This window comes from Anopheles funestus, chromosome 2RL (assembly GCF_943734845.2).
Source record: "Anopheles funestus chromosome 2RL, idAnoFuneDA-416_04, whole genome shotgun sequence".
NCBI lineage: Eukaryota > Metazoa > Arthropoda > Insecta > Diptera > Culicidae > Anopheles > Anopheles funestus.
This window is the reverse complement of record NC_064598.1, coordinates 69,499,422-69,522,318: the sequence shown is the minus strand read 5'-3', so window position 1 is coordinate 69,522,318 and position 22,897 is coordinate 69,499,422. Positions and strand designations below refer to the sequence as shown.

The following is a 22,897-nucleotide window of genomic DNA, read 5'->3' as shown; positions in this document are numbered from 1 at the left end:
AATCCATTTGACTGGAGAAATTGAGACCAGCACCTAACTGAAGGGACTGATGATGATGATGGTGGCACGCAGTGTTGAGGTTATTAGCACACAACCTCGCTAATGAGATTTTCGCTCGAAACAGTCACCTGCGCTATTATAGCCTGGCCAGAGCGAACTGGCCAAGGGAGAAGAAGCTATTTTAAGGAGTTTAAGTTGTTCATGTTTTCTAAGCGAACGATGGTACGTACCATGTTGAGCGCGGGTTTTGCTTCAACAAAGAACACCGCGCAAACAGTTCAACCCATTCACCCATTCCATCCTTCGTCTTACGACATTCACAAGGGCCAAGGATCGGTAAGAAAATTGCATATTGTGTTTTACCTTGCCGGGGTCACCAACAGGGGATACCGGTGATGAAGATAGCACCGCATCAAAAGGCACTACAGTGGACGGTAAAGTATGCTTTACTGCTGTCATTGCAAGCAACATATTTCTTTCCAACACACATCCGGTAGTGTGCTACCAGTTCCCAACGTAACACGATTCTGATACAAATCAGTTCGAGCTGCTCGAGTATCAAATTTTAACAACGACGAACAGAATCTCAATATTTGCCCCACTCAAGTCCATAGTACCGTTGACGAAGGACAAAATTCGCATGATTATCACAAAAAATGAGTTCATTTTAATTGGATTACATCGATAGTCTGTTGTGCATGTAGGTCATTGCGCATCGTAGTATTATTTCTTTGATAATACAATGTGATACTATTATGTTATGAAGTGTATTATTAATAAATTAGGATTTACCGCATGAGCATTGCTAAGGAACTACACTGAAGTTTTATTACCCACAACAAAACGTAGCTAGTGATCCAGAAACAAATGATCTTAACTTCAAAAATTTTGGTACATTACTTAATTCAAAATATCGTTGATCCATTGCAAAGAAAATAACCGAAGTCACGCGTCAAGGGTTTTTTTTTGGCAGAGGAGGAAATATTTGATTGAATATTTACTGATCGTCAAAAAGTTGGGAATTTGTGATAATTTTTGCATGTATTATTCGCTTATCCAATGTAGTTGATTTCTCTGATTGATTTTATATAATTCATTTTAATTCTTCATATAGCTCAATTTATATTATCTATTTCAAACATCGCCTGCTATACTTTTGATAATTGTCTTAAAAAAATATGTATTCTCTAATTCTATATAACGTTAAAATCAATAAACTCAACACTATCTCAAGCTTCGTTTATTAGAAATTCTAATTGCAAAGGGAAGTTTCAAACGAGGCGATCTACATAAGAAATGATATGGCAAATTGCCGTGCGTCTGGATAAGGTTTTTGGAAGATTTGTCCACACATTAAAAAGATTATTCCTTACATCTATATGTACAAATTGTCTAGTTGCACACGAACATGAATGAGTGTTGATTTTTTGCTAGCCCTTACTTAATATTTTAATATTCCTTTATAACAACCTCATCTTGTATGGCCAGTTTGTTCTAACTGCGCCATTTGCTGCTCCAGACGTGCACATCTGTTGTACGGATGAACTAAAGGGCATTTATATCAATATACACACAGCAAAGCACTGTTGATCATTACGTGACGACTGGCGGACGCTTGTAATAGTGCTGATAAGCGCGTCCAGATAAGCGGGTACAGAAAAAAGCGACACTTTTGCATCGTGTACTGAAACCCCAGACAAGAATTTATACAACATAACACAATAACAATAACAAACCCTTTTTACTCACATATGCCGCGAAACACCGCTTGCATTAGTCAGTGGACATGGTAGCAATAGCAGCAGCAGCAGCAGCAGCAACAACAAATGCAGCCTTGAATGACCTTGTGAGATTTACCCGTTGAGCTTATTTACAATCCCACTAGAAACAGGGAGAGTCATGTGTATGTTTCAGCCCTAACATGTATCGTGCTTATGCCATTTGTGTGTGGAGCTGCAAAGGGGCTCTTTCAACGTTGCGGAAGCTTATCGAGGATTATCGATCCGGTCGCAGTTGATTTTGCCTGTTGAAATATAACATCTCACCATCATACACACAAACAAAACAACATCGGCCTTTCTTTACCAAAGTGTAGTATTGTCATTACTACCATGTAACTAGACCGTTCGGTGCTCGTTAGCACAAACAAACAAGCATTCACACCCATTCCAAGCGGAACAAACACCACCCTGTTACTTTCCAGGCACATAACGAGCAGCAGGACCACATCAAAAACAAATGCTAAAAACAAAATCGATCCCCCAACTCATTTTCCCCGTTGCAATTCGATTAGCCAATCAGTTGAGTGGTTAGAATTTTCATTTGGTTTCAACGCTAATTTGTATATCGGTTTTAACAAAAATGTTTAAACGCCTTCGCAAAGACAAGGACAACCACCAACCAGCCAAATGTTTCCTCCTTCGGGAGCAGCGATATAATAACGGTCACGAACTTTGCAGTGCGGTAATTAAAACTGACAATCACGCAAAATGTGATCCTGCTATCCGCGACGTGGCATCATCATCATCATCCACGCGTCTGACTATGTTCTTCTTCGTCGGAAGCAAAGGGACGAAAACTTGAATGAACACGAAAGAGAGAAAAAGATAAGTAAACGGTCACAAATTGAGAAGAAGACCCCCAGAATCAGATAAAACACCGTAAAAACTCAGTAACACGATATGGTTCATGGTTTTTTTATCATCTTTTGATGCCACTCACTGGAACCAACTATAAAAAAATTCTAAAGAAGAAAATCTAAACCGTACACCAAACAGTCAAAAACCATGTTCCCTTTGCGTCGTTTATACTTGATAAGCTTGCACCAGCAGCACGTTGAAAGAAATAAAAAGCGAACCGAAAGATGATGTGAGTGAATGAACCGCCAAAGAAGCAAAAGAAACAAATCTTGGATCATAACCGAATCTTCTCAAATCGTTGCACAACCGTCGTTCGTGATGTTAAGAAGGTGTAACCACAACGTAAAACTGTTGATCAACAGACACACCTGTTTTACAAACAGCGAAAGAGAAGCAAACAGCAAAACGAAGCTTAAACGGCAGAGATAAGTTGCGTTTGCTTCGTTTTAGAGCTTCCAATGCAAAACTACCAACGTAATTTCCATTCGCCATTATGAAACATGCGAATTTGTATTTAGCTTTATGAATTTATGAAAATTTTAGCCTCTTTCTACAGAGGATGCGCGTTTCGTACAGTTGGGGGGTAAGCTCTTTTTTTAACAAATGAAATGCTGTGTCTTTCGTGTAACAAACAAAAAAAACATTACTTTTAACCTGCACGAATCAGCACCGCAACAGGTTTGTTTAATGCTATTAATATTAAATTACTTTCTGAAATTATTATATCACCAACCATTCCTGAACCGTCTAAAGAATCGTCCACCAGATTAATGTCGGCAACGTAACAATTCCCACCCCCCCACGTTTTTCGGTCGTGGGGAATGCAAAAGCACACTCCACAAGCGCTAACGGCAAACGCAAAATATTCAAGCGCGATGGCATAAGTTTGTCGTCGCACTGTTCTTTAAGCCATATATCCGGTGCAGCGGTCTTCACCCACCCATCATCCACCCACGCACGCATTCTGCCTTCATGTTTTTGATGGCATACTTCCGGCGTTCAAAGTTTAATTTCACCTGCCGGAGGAGGAGGGCGGCGAAAAAAAAGGATAAACTTTGGCCCTTGGAACCTTCTTTTGTTAGCGATTTCCATTCTCTATTAGATTTTAAGGGAAATGGAAAAGGGGATGGTAAATGGGTTCAGATCCATCCGAACGTAGCTCACGCGCGCAATCCACTTGAAGAGGTGTGAAGAGGTAGTAGTTAAAAAAAAGTGTTTCGCGCCGTTGCAGGCTCGTTTAAAATCCCAAGGTTTGGTAATCAGTTCCACTGTTTCGTCGTGTGCTTCCCACACACACACACAACACAGTGCTGCTGGTGGTTGTCTGTCTGGTTTGGGTTTTTCGTCCGTCGTCTGGCTTTCTCTGGTTTCGCTCCATTTGCGTATTGCGTATCTCGTCCACCTCGGTTCAGTTGGATTCAGCCGTGATTGAAGTGTGCGCGCCATTGCATGCACCACTTTTTATGCACTTTCAGCTCAAACAGGGACAATTGTTCTATGCATCTCTTAACTACGGGTTTTTGGGTTTAAGTATTGTTTTGTGTTAACACAGTAGCATTGACGGAGCTATCCTTTATCCAACAAAATCAACTAAAATATGGAAAGAAATCATCAATCAAATATTCATCAAATGAATTAATAATGGGAGATTTCTATCCATAATGCACACTGTTTCAGCCAGTCCATTAAAGATCATCAATTCAAATTGTAACATAAATGAATTATAATGAGTTGTTGATAGCAGAACGAACAATCTTTCTTCTTCTTTGGTTTACTTTCCTTAATGAAATGAAATTTCTTCGAAATGAAGATTAACATGTCAACTTTGTGTCGGTCTACATCGATGTAGAAATCGTCACAGAACCTTATCTATGGGAACAGATTGATAAAAATTATTTAAACCAGCATTCTTACCTGCAGTTCTGCCCGATCCACATCCCATTGCGATCGTTCCAGCTCGAACCGTGCCCATTCGTGCTGTATGAAGTGTAGTATGCCGGGGATCGAGTACTGGGTCGGCGTTTTGTTGTTCTGATCGTCGCAGTTTCCGGCACCGGACATACCGCCGCCGGCCGCACCACCCTTGCCTACCAACCCGCTGCCAGCACCACTGTTGGACATGTCACCAAGCCCGCCGGTTCCACCGCCCTGGCCGCTGCCCGCACCGCCGCCGATACCACCCAGCTGGCCAACTGCACTTCCGCCACCGTTCTGGTGACCGAGCGAACTGTTGTCATCCATTCTATCTTCGATACGATTAATTCTCATGACATGTCCACCATTCACCGGAGAAGCAAAATAAAATGATTCCAACTATGGACACACGGTGCACTCGTTTCACAAAGCTTTACTCGGGTCTCACACCACTGCTTGCCGTATATACTAGACACGTGATATTTGACAAGAACCGAAGAAAAAAGGATATGAGTAGCGTAGTAGGCGTTTTCTTGGACGAAAAACAAAAATTCACCAACAATTGTGATTCATAAGGAAAAAAAACACACTTTTATCCGGCTTTTAAATTTGATCCACACTCGTGCTCATCAACTCCAAACTACTCTGTGCCCCTTCACTCTAATGCACGCATAATGACATTCGAACACACTGATACATAAAAAAAAGACTACACTTTTGCGCACACGTACGCCCTAGAACACGTACATACACACGCACGCAAAACGCAACAACGGCAGGCTTGCGAGAGAAAACAAGTGTTCTACCACTTCTCACGCGTGACTCGTTTTGTGAGTAGCCGCTACGCTGCGTGAGCTGAGTGAATGCGGAATTGCTCACTTGTCATGCAAATATTTCACCCGGTCGTAACGTTTCTGCCTGCGTGGGGCACATCAATATTACTTTTTTTTGTACGTTCCAACACACCAACCGTGTATATGGTCACTCGGTAATGGTTTTACACGTGCAACTGTTCGCCTACGTGTTCATCTTCCACCGGGAGCAGCGGGCGAAGGTTACTGCTTCCTTTCCGGTGCCGGTCAACACACCGATTTCACTCTTTCCTCTACAGCTCACAATCAACGATCTGCAAATAAAAGCACACAACATATAAGTATCAATAACAGTTCTCGATATAATTACCAACATAAATAAATATAACTGGAGTGTGTGGATTTTTTTTGTTTTATGACAACCATTCATCGCTAAGCTACTTTGGGCAGCTTTTTTTTGGTTCCTTTCCCACTTCCTACGCTGTTATGATAGTCACCACCTGATACACTACTACACACAAATGCATGCGTAACGTCGCGTTCGCGTAACACAGCCACGGATACTACAAATCACGCACTCACGCACCAACGCATTTTTTACGAGGAAAAGTATGAAGAAAAACATATTCGCAACCAATACACGAAAAGAAAGAAACAGGCTCCAAATACAACCTTGAGTGAAGAGTCACACATACACACACACGCTAGGACACATACGCACAATTCGTTATACACGCTTTTCCTTTCACAACTCCGATTTCGATAAAGAAAAAACAGAAAAGTTGCCAAAGCGTTTAGAAAAAAAAAAAATAAATTCGATTACATTACACCCCAGATGGCCAGTGGAAAACCTTGTGACATATTGGATGTAAAAAAAAGGGTGGCGAAAGGTATTGATTAGCGACACACACGATGTAGTAAATCGTGCAGAAAAGTAGGCGATCAACAGTGGAAGCCCCAGGTTGCCACTCTCTCTCTCTCCTCTCCTTCTAAGGGCACCGAACAAACGGCCTGCATTTTGCTACCAAGTGTGATGAAGCCGTTCAGTATGTTCGAATTAATATTGACAAACTGGCCACCAGAAGGAACTATCTTCCTTCTGCTCATCTCTGTAACAGATATGGTTTTATGATCCATTTAGATCCGGTTTTGCGGGCAGCAGCAACTTGTTAGTTTAACTTTCTTTTCGACGTGACAGCGTGTTAGAATTATACACACCAAAAATGTTTTTGATACTTTTTTTTATGCACTAAGTATCATTGTAGATGATTTTTCCCTTCTTTCAACAGTGATGCACATATAAATCGTACAATTTTAAAACGTTGTTTTGTAGGGGCGGCGACCTACACGCAGAAAAGCCGACACACGGTTGCTCTGATTGCGAATTTCACGCTGTCATACGCGAGTGGGTTCAACTGCACTCACATACGCACATAACACAGCAAACAACGGAGGTCGCATATATACACACACACGCGCGCGCGCCTCTCCACACACTACTGGACAGCGAAAAATGGTTTCGGCGTGTGTGTCGTGCTCTTGATTACACAATGCCCTCTCTCGCCCGTGGTCGTCACGCATGATGAGGATGACGTTTCTCCGAACATTTAGAAATTAACTCAATAATAAACGATGGAAAGGTGCTGTTATACGTCGGAAGGGATTCCACTGCACTACACACACACGCACACACTGCACATACATTTCACCAAGAGAGATGTATGTGCTCTGGGTAAAAGCAATCTCCAATGTGCGTGTGTTTTCGCCATTCATTAATTTGCAGCAAGCGAGCGAGCGATACAACTAATGTCCCCCACTCCACCGGATCATCTTCCAATGGTCGTTTGTCATCCATGAGCAAAAAAAAAAAATCACCCGTCAGCTAGCCTTTTCGCGTTGGGAATCCGAGTACCGCAGTAGAGAATCCGTTGCATCAGTGTTTTGCATTCATCCTACATTTAAGCACTAAAAATGTTCGTGCTGCCTCTATAAAAAAAAAAAACATCCCAGCACAGGGTGAAGAACGAACGATTTCAGGAAGAATGCATTCACAGATCGTTTGCCCAGATCACAGAGTGTTGGGAGAGTTTATATGTGACCACCGAAAAACTCGATTCACGCACACACACACACACACACGTAACCACCAACTCACGACGGATCCTCGCTGCTGAGCACCACCTTGCTTCACCCGCCCTCCACGAAGAGATAGCGCCACGGTGTCAACCGTGAAATTGAGCGAACAATCGAGGGCAAAAAGAAAGGAAAATAACACAAAGGCGTGTAAATTCGCTTCCTCGCGAGTTCGAACTAGACGGCCCAAGTTTGTGTCTGTGTTCGGGCCCTTAGGGAGGTTCCACACACATACACACCCCGAGGATGTGCGAGCGATGTACAAGCAGCAGCGGTTGCTATACGATTGGAGCTGCAACCTCCACCATGCGATCTTTGGTTGCATTCTGCACACAACTCTTTATGCGCTCCGTTCACGGCTGCTATGTTCAAAGTTCAAGAGCCGATGCTACTTGGCTCCAATTTGATCGATTGAATCCAGGAATGACTTCCGTTTGTTCGTTCGGCATAAACCACACGGGGTACTTGGGGTAGAATAGAACTGCATTTTTTTTCTCTTCCTTCCTTCGTATCCGACGAGCAGAAGGGAGCGGCAAAAGATGTTGTCCCATGTCAGATGTGGCTCCGTTCATGACACATTCACTGCTACCCACATCATCTCACTCGTTTTCACACCCCCCCGAACACACCATCACTTCATGTACCGTAAATCGGAATATTCCCATTTTTTTTCTTCTTCTCACTCTTCAACCCCCACCGAACGCAGGGTGACACTCCCCTGTAATCATACACCCATTCTTTCCCTGCCACAAACACCCAAAAACCGTCCACGGGAAGAACAGGATGAAAGCGATTGCGGAAGACGATCGAAGAAAAAAAAAACGCCACATCGGTTTTCACAAAGCAGCACCCTCTACCATAAATCCGTGCTCCAACATTTGGTCCATGCGAATGGCCCACACCACACCACAAAACTTTTCCACGCCTTTTATCGCACTGCAAAAAAGATGGTGCTACACATCGGATATAATTTTCCACCTCGCACAGGCTGTGTGATTGTGCGACAAAGTGCGGACCGACCTTTTTTCCTCTATATCAGCCTTTTTTCTCCGATTTTAACTCGCTCTGCTACGATGGAACTTCTTTTCCGTACGGATTTTCCTGTTTCGAGCAAACTGGCTACGGTTTTCACCAACACCATCGCCTAGGTGCTATGGGATAACGATTGTACCAACACCATCACCGGCCAGTGTCGGGCGAATTTAGGGCTGTCGCGAGTGAAGTTCGACAGTGTGCGAGCGAGATAAATCGCTATACGAGAAGGACTGCGCGCGAAAGAGAGAAAAATCGATGATGGAACGGGGCGAAATTTTGTAGCAAACTGACAGCTGCGTACATCAATGGCGATTTGGAATAAAAATTATATTCTTAAAATGATTTTCCTTTTTCCATCTTTTGCGTATTTTAGTAATGTTAATTATGTTGTTTGATGTTTCAAACTGATTTACAATAAGTCATATTAAAATTACAATCAATTTGTTTGGATGACAACAATACAGCACGCGACTGTACGCATTCTGTCAACAGTTGCAGGCTCAATTTTTGTCTACAAAAATTAGTTTATTTTCATAATTTTAATTTACGGAATGTTCCTAAAGTTTTACATTACGCATATACCCTCTGGCACATATATTTTCTAGTATGCAAAGTATCGCTCGGGACCGATTAGATTCCCTTGGTGCCGGGTATGTCGTCATGCTAGAAAAATCCTATTGAAAGTGGCGTCACGCGCAATAATCTAAACAATGAGTAATGAACATTATTTTCGGGAAGGAAAGTAGACAAACGAGCGTTTCACTTACACTATCGAGATTTTATAAAGTTAATATTTAAATTGCGGTAAATAATCCATTCGTCATATTTAATTACATAGAAGCAAAATTAGCCCGCTGTGCCTCACGAACAGAATCATGCGTTCGTGAAGGTCTAAAGGCGCTTCAACACTTGCGGGACACGGCCAATGAACCAAGCCATATCCTGCCACCGTCCCGTCGTTCTGTTTGTTTCCATTGTCAAAATGCGCTTAAATGCAACTGCTTGATAGCTATTTACAGGAATTCGTCACACCAATCGCTCAAGCACTGGTAACAGTCGGCCGCCTGCTTCGAGTTCGCTCCGCAGGTATCCTTCATCCACTCCTTGAACAGTTCGGCATCTTTTTTCAGAATAAGGTACTGCCCGAGAACCGTGTACGCTCGGTCGAAGCCAGCTGCTTCCAATCGCTTGCCCAACACATCGCCCACACCGGCGAGATCTGTGACGGGTTTCTCGCCCATCGGTTCCGCTACGAAATTTCTATGCTTTTGCGATGTACTCGACATGATGGTGCAGTGAAGGTTCTGTTGGCAGGCGGGAAAAGTAGAAATCACATAAATTATAACGCGTTCACTGCGTTTGGGTTAAAATAGATAGCTGCAAACACTTACCGTGGATGGAAACACAAAACTATCGCCACAGTTTTAGCTATTAATGTAATGCCTTTCGTTTACCTTCTTGGAAAAGCTTGTGTTTGTCGTTTGACCGCTTCGTATGATGCTTCCGCGTTGTTTTTTTGTGTGTGATTTGGAACGTTTGACAGCTTTGACAGTTACGTTCGAATTGCCTTCGTTAAAACGCCAAATGTCAAAACGATTAGACCGCGGTCTTGTGATTGTGTCGTTAAAACAATGTTTTATGTTGATGTGCCGATACTGTCCGAAGCTAAATTCGATCTAATTTTGTTTTACAAAAACTACGCTACAAAACCCACAACAAAAAATATATGATCCATAAAGAGGTAATTTAAACAATCAAATAACATTGCTTTCTGTTGTATTTCAACATTGTCCAATGTAAATGTATTTTATTTATTGCACACCACTCTCGACCGGTTACAACAAACTGCACGTTTTTTTTAAATTACACATACCTACTCTTCCGGTTACGAATTGTTCAAAAACCCCGGCGCAAATGTTCGCAGATTTTCGTATCCCTGTACTGGGCGCAAAACGTGGAAGCTTCCTTAAAATTACATCCTTCCCCATCCTCTTCTTCACAATCATACGTGCTGCATCGCGTGGGACAATTAGCCGGTCCAAGTTCACACTGCATACAATCTAGTGAGTGATTATCATCATCCTCCAGATCATCTTCTTCATCTTCATCGAAATCGTTCACTCCGTTGCGTTGGCTTGGAGCCACGTACAGTCGTGTTCCTATCTGCAGCGTGCGTGACACCGTCAGATAGATACGATCGTCCTCGGTGAGACAGAAGGAACCACAAAGACGCTCCTGCTCATGATGGCATTCACTGTTGTCGTCACAGATCCGTGGTGAGTACACCATACAACATAAATCCACACTTTCCCGGTCCGAGGTCCATGCTCCGCCAGCCGGACTGGCGGTATCGTTCAAACATTGAGCACAGGATAGGCTTCCCGCTGTACTGGAAGGCAAAATCGCACACGATGATCCTGTGGACATTTTGGTACAGACCCGCTTTACACAGGCACCATTGCGCAGTTTGTAGTCCGTCGGGCAGGATGGGGTTTTATAGAGTTTTTTCAAGCAAACACCATTCTGGTAGTGATATTCGGCGGGACAGTTGTAAACGGCACGTTCCGATTTGAGCTGACAGAACTTTGGTTCGTACCGATCGGGTGTTGTTCCGGTGGGACAGGATGGTTTGCTGGTAACGAGCTGCTGACAGCCACGTCCATCAAAGATGGCCCCCGAGGAAGTACAGCGAGGTGGTTCCAGCTGGCAAAAGCTATCGGTACACGCTGACCCTCCGGCCGAGCATTGTGCATTTTCTGTATGGCTGCTGTAGCATCGACCTCCAGTCAGCGCATAGTTTGAAGGACATTGCGGTGTTCCGCCAATGCATAGCTCACCAACCCGACTGCCCTTTCCATGGCAGGACGAATCGGTGAACGATCGAATCTGACACTCACCGTTAACGAGCGTATGATCCGCATCCGCGCAACGTCCATGCTCCACACACTTGCCCTTGTACATGTATCCCCGACTACACATTGCCAGTTCGTACTCAGCTCCCTTGCATTCATGTGCGTAGGACATGATACAGAAACCGTTGCAAAGTGTGTAGTCACCAGCCGGACAACGTGGACGAGTGACGTGCAGCGTGACGCAGTGTCCATTGCGTAGAAAATGCCCCTCGGGACAGATGATTCGTTCCGCTGTGCACATCTCCTGTCGAATAGCCATGTTGGAGGGACAGTTTGGTTTCTCCGTCTGACACGCAATACATCGATCGTCCCGCATCCGGTAACCCTGGGGGCAGGTTGGAGCGGATCTATGCCAACAATATCCTCGCGAGTCCACCTCCGAGCCGCATTCGGTGGCCACGTATTGGACATCCTCACACTCCGGAGCGTCCGGATACACGCAATGCTTTCCGTGGCGATACGTCCCATCCGGACAGGGTGCGGGATCTGCTATTTGTACGCACATACCATCGATCAGAGCTGAGCCGGGACAGGATCCTTCCTTTGCGCAGTCCTCTCCCCGCTGGATGTAACCTTCCGGGCAGGTGGGTCGTGTGAATTCTCGCTCAACGCAGTACGCACCTTCAATGGTTCCGTTCCGGCAAAGCGATCGCCGGTAGCAAGCTCCCTGGAAGAAATCCCACCCGGGTGGGCACGCTTTCGGTGAGCGAAGTTCACGCTTTTCGCACGTCGTCCCGATTCCCGTAAGTTTGAACCCGTTCGGACAGGAAGCCTGTATGCAAGATCCGGCATCCGGTGCGATGCGGTATCCTGAAGGGCATACGGGTGCGAGATGGATGGTACGTGTACACTCGTCCCCACCATCTAGCTCGTAACCATCCGGACACACTTTGTCGTAGTAGGCGAGACAGGAACTGTTAACGCGCTCGTATCCGGGCGGACAGACGAGTCCAATGACGGTCTGTGGTGGACAATCTTCATCGGTTGCTCCCGGCGTTAGGCAACGTGTCGCACGTGGCCCAAATGTTGCCGTCAGTCCCGGCCCATCAGCAGCACAAGGTTCAAAGGGACATGGCGGGAATGTGCACTGGGTGATGCAGTATGCACCGCCACCACAGAACGCTCCGTAGCACGGATTGAGGAAGTTTACCAGCGAGCTGTATCCGGCCGCACGGTACGTACAATCCGTACCAGTTCGTTCGTAACCGGTGGGACACATTAGGTCCACCTCGCAGTAACACCGATCAGTACGATCCGTGTAGATGGTACGTGGTGGACATACGGGGAACGTGCGTACTAAGCGCACACAATCTCCATCCCTTCCTCGCTCGTACCCATCGGGACAAAGTGCTTCTTGGCGGCTGATCATGGCTTCACCTATCGATCGACGGACGCAAACATCTCCATCGTAAACGAAGCCGACTGGACAGGACGGTTGCGTTGCATTAAGAAACCGTCGTGTTTCTCGTACGCAGGCGTCCGATCCCGATTGGAACCCATCCGGACACTCCTTGGCGACGGTGCACCGGCCATCCAACGGATAGGAACCCTCTGGACAGTGAATATCCTCACGAACGATACAACTCTCACCCTGCAGTTCGTATCCGATCGGACAGGACAGTTCTCCGTGTACACACTGCTCGCCATGCTCGTATCCCTTTCGGCAATGGTACTTACGCGTGTCGTTACGCACACACATGCTATCCTTCCATTCGTACCCCGAAGGACATGCCGGTTCGTTCCACGTACACTGTCCACCCGTGAAATTACCTCGCGCACACGTCAACGATCGTTCTTCACAGCGTGTGCACAGATCAACTCGCGGATCGTATCGGAAGTTGGAGCGACAGATCGGTGTCACACTGATGCATCGTTCGCCTCGTTCGATTGTTCCTTCGGGGCAGCTGAAGGCTGGCCGAACTGTTTCCCTTACGCAGTGGCCACCGTCGCTTAGTGTGTAACCTTCCGGACAGTTTGCTGGGAGACCGCACCACCGATTTTGCCTCTGATAAGGGCCACAGTCGAACGTGCAAGCTGTGGCCTTTCGACACAGTCCATGTTCATCCAGCGTGAAACCTCTCGCGCAGCGAGGAGCTTCCAGAGCGCAAAACTCCTTTTGGAACGGAACTCCACCATCCGGACAGGTGACGCGACTTTTCGTCTCCCGCACGCACACTCCATTCCGTAGCCGAGCCGGTGCTCTACAGTGTGCCCGTGCCAGCAAACACTGACCGTCCTGCATTTTGCCTACCGCACACGTGCTTGCCACGGTCTGTTCGAGCTCGCACGAGCACACATTGTTCAGCGTGCCACGCATACATTTGGCAACTTCTACACACGAACCGTTGTAAAAATGACCCGCCCGACATACTGGCCGGCCGATCGTACTCATCGTTTCGCACTGGCCACCATTAAACGTTTGGCCAGCGGCACACTCAACCGGCAGCCGGTATGTGACGGAGTGTATGCGTAGATCCGGAGATGCTTGCTGATGACGCACGCAACGGCCCCACTGGTTGGTGTACCCGGAAGGACAAATGGTAGCCGCCATCTCGTCACGACAATCGCAACAGTCCGAACAAGCCGCAGGCGCACAGTTTCCACCGGGATGTTGCTCCGTGTAGCCGGGTGGACAGAAGATTCTTGCGGAGGCAGGGAAACAGAGGCCACTTTCCCACCGGTAGCCCGGTTGACAGATGTTATCACGTACGCAACTCTGTCCTCGTTGCATGTAGCCGGACGGACAGGTGTAACTACGCACGATACATCGATTGCCCTCGCGTGTACTGCCCGGTGGACATTGGATTTCTTCCAGCACGCAACCACCAGCCCCACCGGCGCCGGACCGTTGAATGTACCCGGGTGGACAGATACCGTCCTGGCGCTTGGGACGACAGTACTGTTGCTGTGCATCGATGGTGTAACTATCCGGGCAGGTACGCGTACAGTTCACACTTCCGTCGGCACATTGCGTGAGCAACCGTACCCTATCCGGTAGTACGGGTGTACGATCTAGTAGTATCATTTTCTTCACCGAACGTTTCGATGCTTTGCTACCTTTGTTCGCCGTTGCTAAGCAATCCAAGTGCGGCAGAATGATTGCAAGCAGTAGCAGCAGAACCACCGAAAAGGTAACCTGGCAAGTTGGTAGCGGTTTCATCGTTCACAATCCTTTGGCACTTATTAATTTGTTCACTTCAATTTGGTTTTAGCACACTTGGTTCACTTGCTACATCACGCTCACGGAAACGGTTAGCTGGCTGCAAACGATGACTAGTGCTGCCCGGATGGACACTACTGATTGCATTGTCTTCCTGGTACGGATCCTTATAAAGAACATCATGCTCAAACAAACGCAATCAACAATACGAAGGATGATCACAATGTAACACATTGTATAAGTTATCGTACGCGTAGTCTGGAGAAAAGTAAGTAAAACAGGAACGAATCCATATGAGCGGATTAAACCATAAAATCAAAACTAAGGAGATAAGATACATCAGATTTTATCAGATTCTTCTAAACATGCTAGGCTTTTTATTTCAATTTATTACACCATTTAAAATTCACGTTTGAACTGAACAATAGTACAGATTACGGCGGGAACAAGGCACCGTGTAGCTCTCCTAGGGGGATCGAGAGTCAGGAACTCATAATAGTAAATATTAGTTCTAGATTATGCGAAAAAATGCATTTACAATGTTGCTGCCAAGGACGCGACTCTTGTGCGTTATCGATAGGTCGTTGAGTTTCGTCTAGCCGTTACCTTCGTTAGCGATCAGCCGACGGATCGGTTTCACTATCGCCACCGTAGAAGCAAGTTGCGTGCGATAAGATTAGTTTCAATTTGTGGACGAAGCAACTGATTACGGGTCTACGGGAGGTGTTCCGTTCATAGTGCTTCTTCCAGGGGGATTTTGAAACGCTGGCTTAAAATAGCTTTAAATTATACGTAACGATTGGGGTAGGTTACATGTGCACTGAATAAAAGGTCACGTAAAATACAGTCCCAGTAGTTAAATGATTTGTTAAATACAAAGAGGCTTGCCCGCCTTCTTAATGGGTGGTCCAAAGTGCGGAGCAATTGCAGAGGTTTTTTTCCAACTCAGGAAATAATCGCTGTCAAATTGTACGGTCGTTATAAATGGGTCTGATTCCAATTCCTTACTGTCCGGCTGCAAAAGTGCATTTGCTTACTTCTGTTTGGCTGGTTTGCGACTTCCCATCGCGGTCCAACCTCGGTTTCAATTTCGCTCTCCCTAAGCGAAGATGATGACATTTCACCTTAAATGGTGCTTCAGTGCCATTAATAATGTGACGCATCTTTTCCAATGCCCGGAACTGGGTGACTTACTCTGGTTGAAGTCGCTTTAAACCGTAGCTACGAGGTATCTCCTACCCACGTTTTGAATTCCACCTCGGTTTCCTCCCTTATCTTGGGCGGCAAATCTCGTGCCACGAAACGTGAGACCCAAGGCACCTTCCTTCCGACTGCAGTGAACAATATGTTCATTAGAAGCAGCAGATTTTTATCGGTTATTGGCTTTTTATGCAAACGGTCTGGTATGGTGGTGGAATGGACCTAAAAATACTATTACGGTTATGCCGTCTTTCTGATCTTTCTGGCACTAGTAGATGGTATGAGCTGGCGTGGAGTAATACATAAATTTTAAAAGGTGTGTCATGGCAATGGCGACGGTTGAACGTTAACCGATCGCGCTCTGCTCATTTATCTACTTTCTTCCTTCCGGAGGCATTGTTTCGGTAGTGCAACGAAGGCACTGCACAGTGGGCAACGGCCATACAAATGCCGGGATGAAAATCAATTATATGAGCCATGGTGGTTATTTTCTTCAAACATATTTGATATAACTAAAAAATGTGTAATTACACTATTGTTCATTATTTTTCTCAAATAATAGTGTTTTCAATAATGAGTACAAATAGGAACTAGTATGTTTGACAGAAGCTAGTGGAGTTTGACTCCAATTAAGGAGCACCAAATTGAACAAATAAGGAACAAATTATGACGAGGATGTACTAGGTTTTAAAATTGAGAAAAAAATAATTAATTATTAAAAAGTAACTAAATAAGTAATATTTAGTCAATTTTACGTATAATAATGAATAATCAATCAAAATCTTTTCGTTTAGAGAGCGACGCCGCTATCATATCACGTATTAGGGTCTTTCTAGAAAAACTTAAATATTTTTCACGGTCGCGCATGGTCGCAACCAATTAAATCAAAAATATATAGTAAAAATGGTGGCCTTTCATATGCTATATGACACAAGAGTCATCTCGAGTCCAAACATAATTTTTTTCATTGTCTAATACATCATTTCTGAGAACAGCAAGACCTTCTTTTGGTTTTTGGTAATTTTTGAAACGAAAAATATTATATTATCAAAACAATGAATACAAATGAAAAGTATATTAAAAAACCTATTCAAAAAAGTCAACGGTATTAAAATCGGTCAATTGGTTTTCTCAATACAACGGTTTTAATGTTGCTTGCAATATAACATATTTTTGAAACAAAACATACCACCTACTATTTTGATGTACTGTTTCTCAAAAAGTTTCAAATTTGAAAATGAGATATTTTGGTTTTATCTTAGTTCAAGTATCTACTTTCCAAACATGTATTAAGTTTGCATGAATGACGATGTAAGTTTTTCGATTTTCATACAGGCGTTTGCCCACTGTGCACTGGTGAGCGACAGAAAAATGAAATCATTTATCATTCTTTTAAGAGCAAATAGTGCATAATTGTAGTGTAACCAATGCATAATTATTATGTTTTTGATAGTGAACATGAAACGCTGGATTTGAGCGCGCTAATATGAAATGGTACCTTATTAACGTAATTGTGAAGTGTAATTAATTTTGAATGAAATATTGTTTTTTTTTTCTTTGAAAAGTATATAACTCTCTAATTACTTTTTCAACCAGTTTACAATCTAAGAAATTCATAATATTATGTTATGTTATGAAAATTAGTTATGGAAATTAGTAAGTTTTCTCAATCAAAAAGATGAAATATTCCTATTTACTAATAATAATATTGGTTTGCTGAAACAAACAACACAATACTGTGCATTACTATCAAGTACTATTAGTTGATAAGGATTTCCCAACTTGTAAACAGACTGTACACTTTATACTCCGATTTTTATCAAAGAAATAGTACATTTAATCTATTAGCAACTTATAATAGTTTAATAAATTTTAAAAGCATATTAAACGAAACGTAGAAACTAACCAATTTTGTTTAAAAAGGTTTTTAATTTTGCACAACATCGCTAAAAATCCTGATCCTTCATAACTGAAACGAGTGTATCATCTGCTAATCGGTCGGACGACTCTCCGACGTCCATTGGCGTAAAGAGAAGGGAGCGTTATTCGGGTCGATGCGCTGTTTCTGTCGTGCATGTACGATAGATGGCAGCTGCTAACTTCGGCTCTTCGCGAGAGTGCAGCGTGGACGCTGGTGTATGCCATACCGTTTCATCGCTAGCAGAAGTAAGAAGAAGCTCGTCGAAGCAAGTCGTGCGTCTGGAGGCTGTGCGAACGTATATTTTGGTGTTCCGCGGTACAGAAAAATCACTCGCAACCAGCCATATAGATCCATCCATCCATCGATTCGTGCATATCGGGCGGTGTAAAAGGCGCGCGTGCGCTTGGATTTTCTTTGCTGCCCTGTTTATGGGGCTGCAGCAGTAGGCCGACGCATGCAAAGGGTGCGCTTATGGTGAAGTTTATCATATCGTAAGAAAGATTGGGTGCATCCTGAAAGTGGCTGCACCTGCCGGGATTTTTCGCCGAGAATGTTTCCCTTGTGGTGATGGGAATGGAGGAGATAAAGTTTTTACGCTGTAAGATACCGCTTGTGGCGCAGTGTGTTCCATAGTGGAGCGAGCATTTGGTGAAGTTTTAAAAAAAGAAATCTTTACGAGCGTAAGCAGAAAAAGGAATTTGTGCAATTTTGCGTGAATTGTGCCCAGCTTGTGCTTAAGGTATAAGAATTCAAATCAAACCGATAGTTGATGGTAAAATCCTAGTAAATCGGTAAATTGAGTGAAGTTTTGCGCGAAAAAAGTAAAACCGTTTCTCTCTCTACGAGGTGCTTCATCAACAAAATAAACAAACATCGGTGCGGATAATTCAAATAAAAGCAAAATAATATTATCGATCATTTCCTGAATACCGTGTCCTGATATGCGTGTGAGTGTGTTGTTTACGAAAGAAGAGAAGTAAAAGATACAAGCAAGGAAAAAAAAATTGAAGGAAAATCAACACCGGTTGATTGAAGTCCTGTTCTTTAAAACCGCAAAAACAACCGAAGCGGAATAACGTCCACAGGAAAATCCTTCACCTTCATCCTTTGCTTGTGTCGATCGAAGTAACCGGGTCGAACCGCACGCTGTGATGGTGATGTCAATTTTCCATCATCATTGACGAAACAGGTCGGAACGTGTGTGTAAGGAAAGAAGGTGAATGTTGTCCGTGCTACACGAGATGTATTAGTGTTTGTGCGTGAGAAGTGTGGGTGTGGTGTGTATGTGTGTTTTTGCGTTATGTTTGTGGTTGGGAGTTGGGTTGGTGTGCCATGATTTGCATATAAATTGATTGGTGTGGTGTATACAAGCCCGAAAAACCAAGCCAGTTTGTTTGCCAAGCAAAGGTCTTGAGGTAACGTGGGTTTTTGGGTGAAGTTGTGCAGGTGAAAAGTGTCCCAGGCGAAGGAGAGAAGAGATCCTGATTATCTCGTCCAGGTGTGGTGCATTCTGGTGGTGTTTAGGTTTCAAAATTGTTGTCCTTTTAAACGTCCCCAACCGCGTGGTGTGAAAAGTGAAGTGAATGTTTGGTGTTTTCTAGAACCGTAAAAGTGTGTTGCGGTTTTCCGAGTTTCCTGGTGAATGGTTAAGCACCTTCGTGGGCTTCTGCTGCGTGTGTTCGTTTTCCGTGGACTCCGGGGAGTCCGGAACATCATCGCCCAGCTCGTTAGTGCCCGCCGAGGCAACCGTCGTCCGTAGGCATGGAGGAAGAACTGCGGTGTCCGGTGTGCAAGCAGCTTTACGCCAGCCCGGTACTGCTGCCCTGCTATCACGCCCTTTGTCTGGCCTGCGCTCTAGACATTCAGACTGCATCCTCGTCGTCGGCGTCCTCTTCCTCGTCCACTGCCTCTTCGTCGTCGTCGGCAGGTTCGTCGGCCGCCGGTACGGCACATCCGCCCTGCCATCCCGCCATTGCGGCCGCCCACATACACCAGCAACACTCGCAACATTCGTCCTCGTCTGCGGCGAGTACCGGCAGCTCGAGCGCAACCGAAAGTGTATCCTCGGATCAGGATCAGGCAGACAAGGTGAGCATCCTGAGCGAAGCCGATTCGGGTGTTATCTGCTGCACATCGCGGCCGGGCTCATACGCCGGCACACCGAACCTACAGGGACTGCTGTTTCCTCCTGCCGGGTCCGGTGGTTCAGTCTATTCGCTCGCCTGTCCCGTCTGCCGGAAGTTGGTGTTTTTCGACGAGCTTGGGGCCCGCAATTTGCCACTGTACCGGGCGATGGAGTCGATCGTGGATCGGTTCTGCGAGCGGGAGGCACTACGCTGTCAGATGTGTGAAACCGAACCACCGAAGGTGGCGACCGTCATCTGCGAGCAGTGCGAGATCCGGTACTGTGATGCTTGCCGTGAACTGTGCCACCCGGCACGTGGTCCGCTCGCTAAGCATAGTCTTACGAAGCCCCGGGGTGCTTGCCAGCTGCGGGAATCGATTTGTGGCGAGCACACGGAACCGCTGACCATGTACTGTATGGGATGTAAGCTGCCCATCTGCAATCAGTGCATCGGTGACAACCGGCACCAGTCACACGATCTGCAGTCCATTACGGCGATGTGCAAAGCCCAAAAGGTAGGTTATTATTAGCATGACATGTTATAGCATTTGTTTTGTTGACTTGAGTTGAAATTTGAATTCTTCATTGAAGTTGTGAAGGAAATTTTGGAATTTAATGCGTTTCAAAATTAAATAACTTCCAACTCATTAAGTTAGGATACATCAGAATAATACTATTCGATTATTTCTCTAAAACATTCATGTGGGTTTATTCTGGAATTCCAAATATGACTAGAAGCTAAACATTGGAGATATTATTCTTCATCTCAGAAGTTGAAACATTAGTTAGACAGAAGACTGCCAATGCAAGGCATTCGTTTTGGAAAATTCTACTCTCTATGTGTATGTTTTAGCTGGGAATGCTCCGTTTTTTATTATATTTGTTTGGTTTCATAACATGTTGTTTCTTGGAAAAAATGCTGAAAATTCCATTTCATGAGTAATATTTTTATTGCTCGTCTAGACATTTTACTTGGGACATGGGTTCGCAGCGTCTGGGACTATAAATTGGATACTTTTGCAACAATATCTCGTCGCCATCTCTCGTTATGAAATTATTTTTTCTATACACTTTAGAGACATTTTCAAATTTTAAGAACTCCTTGAAGGAATGTTGTTTAAATATAGATTGCATAATATGTGATCCATGTACCAGTGTCCTAAATCGCCAAAGAAAATTTAATGATTACAACATTACAAATTTTTCATAACAGTAATGTTCGTCGTCTCGGTGGTTTCTCACAACAGGACCGGTACAAAATCCCATCTAGGTGGGATACCTTGTACACTTTTGGTCAAAGATCATCCGCTTTTAATGTAAAAAATCAAGAAATGTCAGAAATGGCAAGATAAGATTTGCTGAGGTTTAACTGCCACAAAGGAGAATAATGGTTGTGAAAACTTTGTTGTGGGCTTAATAGACAAAATTTTATAATAAGTTTTTTTTTTTTTAAAAAAAAGGCTGCTAAAACCCTTTATCCGGATTTTATTTAATTATTATTGATGTGTTTTGCATATCTACAAGAAACTGCTTAGGTGTGCCTTTTTACATGAATTTTCCATTTAAGGGGTTGCTAACTGCCGCTAGTTAAGCTAATGAGTGGAGGAAATAATATCCTTTGCATACAATGTGTATGAATTTAGGTTAAGCAAAGCCTAAGTACAATAAAAGTCCTTTTTTAAATTTCCTTTATCCCAAATAGACGATGAGTCATTGAAAAGGTTGAATGGGTTTAGATTTTTTTGTTGCTTCCCATAACTACCTGATTTGAGGTTTAAAAAAAATCTTATCTGCCACTCGGTATTCCAGTTTAACCATTTAAAGAGCGATGATCATACAACTTCGGTGAGGTGAGCTATGAGCGAAGGGAACTTTGAAGCCGCAGCAAACATTTGCTCGGATAGAAAGTGAACAGTGAAAAGCAAAAGGATAAACCTGTCCCGTCGTACGGGGAGAAACTTCGTACGACCGAAACGAACAAAACAAAAACGTGAGAACATAAAAACGACGTCGGGGAGAAGGTTCAGGGCTTCAAGAGTACAGGTAGCTTGCGTAACTGACAAAAATACCTTTAAACATTCAAAACACAAAACCGCTAAACATCGCATTTCTTCGTTTTTTTTTGTTTTGGTCGGTGAGAAAAACCGGTTCACCGGTCTGGATAATTATCACGCAATCCTTTCCCATCGTCACCTTCTTTCGATTAGCAGTGCAAACGGTTCAATACCTCTGTGAACTGTTGCGATGCGTCTGTGTGTGCATTTTTGGTGATTTAAACAAACAGAAAAGTGCACTCAGGAGGAGGAGGAGATGGGGGGAGTGCAGTTGCATTTGTTTGTCATCAACAAACAGTATGGTCGGTGTGTTCCTATGGATATTGCAGTTTCTGGTGCGAGGGTGAAGTTAAGTGATTTTTGTTTTCATTTTGAAGGTGACGAGGCGTGTCAAATCACTTTAGAAAACGAGGAGTTTTATTCAAACTACAGAAACAGGATCAGATTTTGACGTTTGTTTGAAAAGTATTAGAAACTGGACAAGAATATTACAATATTTGAGGTTAAAAAAGCTTATCTAACTTGAAATTAAGTAAAAACTGTGGGCTTAAACTGTGCAAACTTGAGTCACAGTTTACAAAACCAATTGATACATCATTTTAGCGTTTCATTCTTCAATCAACTGTATTTGTTTTACTAAAGCAATAATCATGTCCGGCCGTAATGTTAAACACAACAACAATGGACGTAAATTGGCATGTTTACCAACAGCAAACACACATGATGAGTGACCAAACAGTTCCAATGTTGGCTGTCAGTTTGCATTATTATCGTGCCGATTTGTCGCAATTACGAAGAAGAAATCGTACCCAACGGCGGCGGAGGGGTTTTTTGGTCATGCCTATTGGGTTTTACGGTTCTGCGTTCGATTGGCTTTAGCCAATATCTTCCCGACATCTTAACACCTTTCCGGCTGTCACAACTGGCTTGTGCTGGTACCGGCCCTTCCCGAACTGATCGTTCATGACAGTTTAATTACTTCTCTTGTCTCC

At 44.1% G+C, this 22,897-nt stretch overlaps 4 protein-coding genes across 10 annotated transcripts in view; 1 reads left to right on the top strand and 3 right to left on the bottom strand.

The window, feature by feature from the left end:
- The window catches only part of LOC125766318 (striatin), a 35,875-nt gene extending 27,178 nt beyond the window's left edge, over positions 1–8,697 (bottom strand). For 3 of the 6 annotated variants that reach the window (XM_049432147.1, XM_049432153.1, XM_049432151.1), the window contains exons 1-2: positions 8,519–8,697; positions 4,554–5,679 (exon numbers count right to left, since the gene is read on the bottom strand). In XM_049432147.1, coding sequence (XP_049288104.1) covers positions 4,554–4,907 — 354 coding nt within the window. In that variant the 5' untranslated portion in view covers positions 4,908–5,679; positions 8,519–8,697. The other 3 variants (XM_049432152.1, XM_049432150.1, XM_049432148.1) reach the window with 3 other exon arrangements.
- Positions 8,698–9,290: 593 nt separating this feature from the next.
- On the bottom strand, positions 9,291–10,066 carry LOC125766373 (barrier-to-autointegration factor). Its single transcript, XM_049432246.1, has 2 exons — positions 9,925–10,066; positions 9,291–9,837 (listed from the first exon to the last, which is right to left on the bottom strand). The coding sequence occupies exon 2, from the start codon at positions 9,817–9,819 to the stop codon at positions 9,547–9,549; it is 273 nt and encodes a 90-aa protein (XP_049288203.1). The 5' UTR covers positions 9,820–9,837; positions 9,925–10,066; the 3' UTR covers positions 9,291–9,546.
- Positions 10,067–10,195: 129 nt separating this feature from the next.
- On the bottom strand, positions 10,196–14,771 carry LOC125766305 (neurogenic locus notch homolog protein 1-like). Its single transcript, XM_049432125.1, has one exon. It carries the CDS (start codon positions 14,603–14,605, stop codon positions 10,430–10,432), a length of 4,176 nt encoding a protein of 1,391 aa, XP_049288082.1. The 5' UTR covers positions 14,606–14,771; the 3' UTR covers positions 10,196–10,429.
- Positions 14,772–17,756: 2,985 nt separating this feature from the next.
- LOC125766320 (E3 ubiquitin-protein ligase TRIM9) overlaps positions 17,757–22,897 on the top strand; it is a 103,081-nt gene continuing 97,940 nt past the window's right edge. For both annotated transcript variants that reach the window (XM_049432158.1, XM_049432157.1), the window contains exon 1: positions 17,757–20,366. In XM_049432158.1, the coding sequence (XP_049288115.1) occupies positions 19,488–20,366 (879 nt within the window). In that variant the 5' untranslated portion in view covers positions 17,757–19,487. The remainder of the gene's footprint in view (positions 20,367–22,897) is intronic.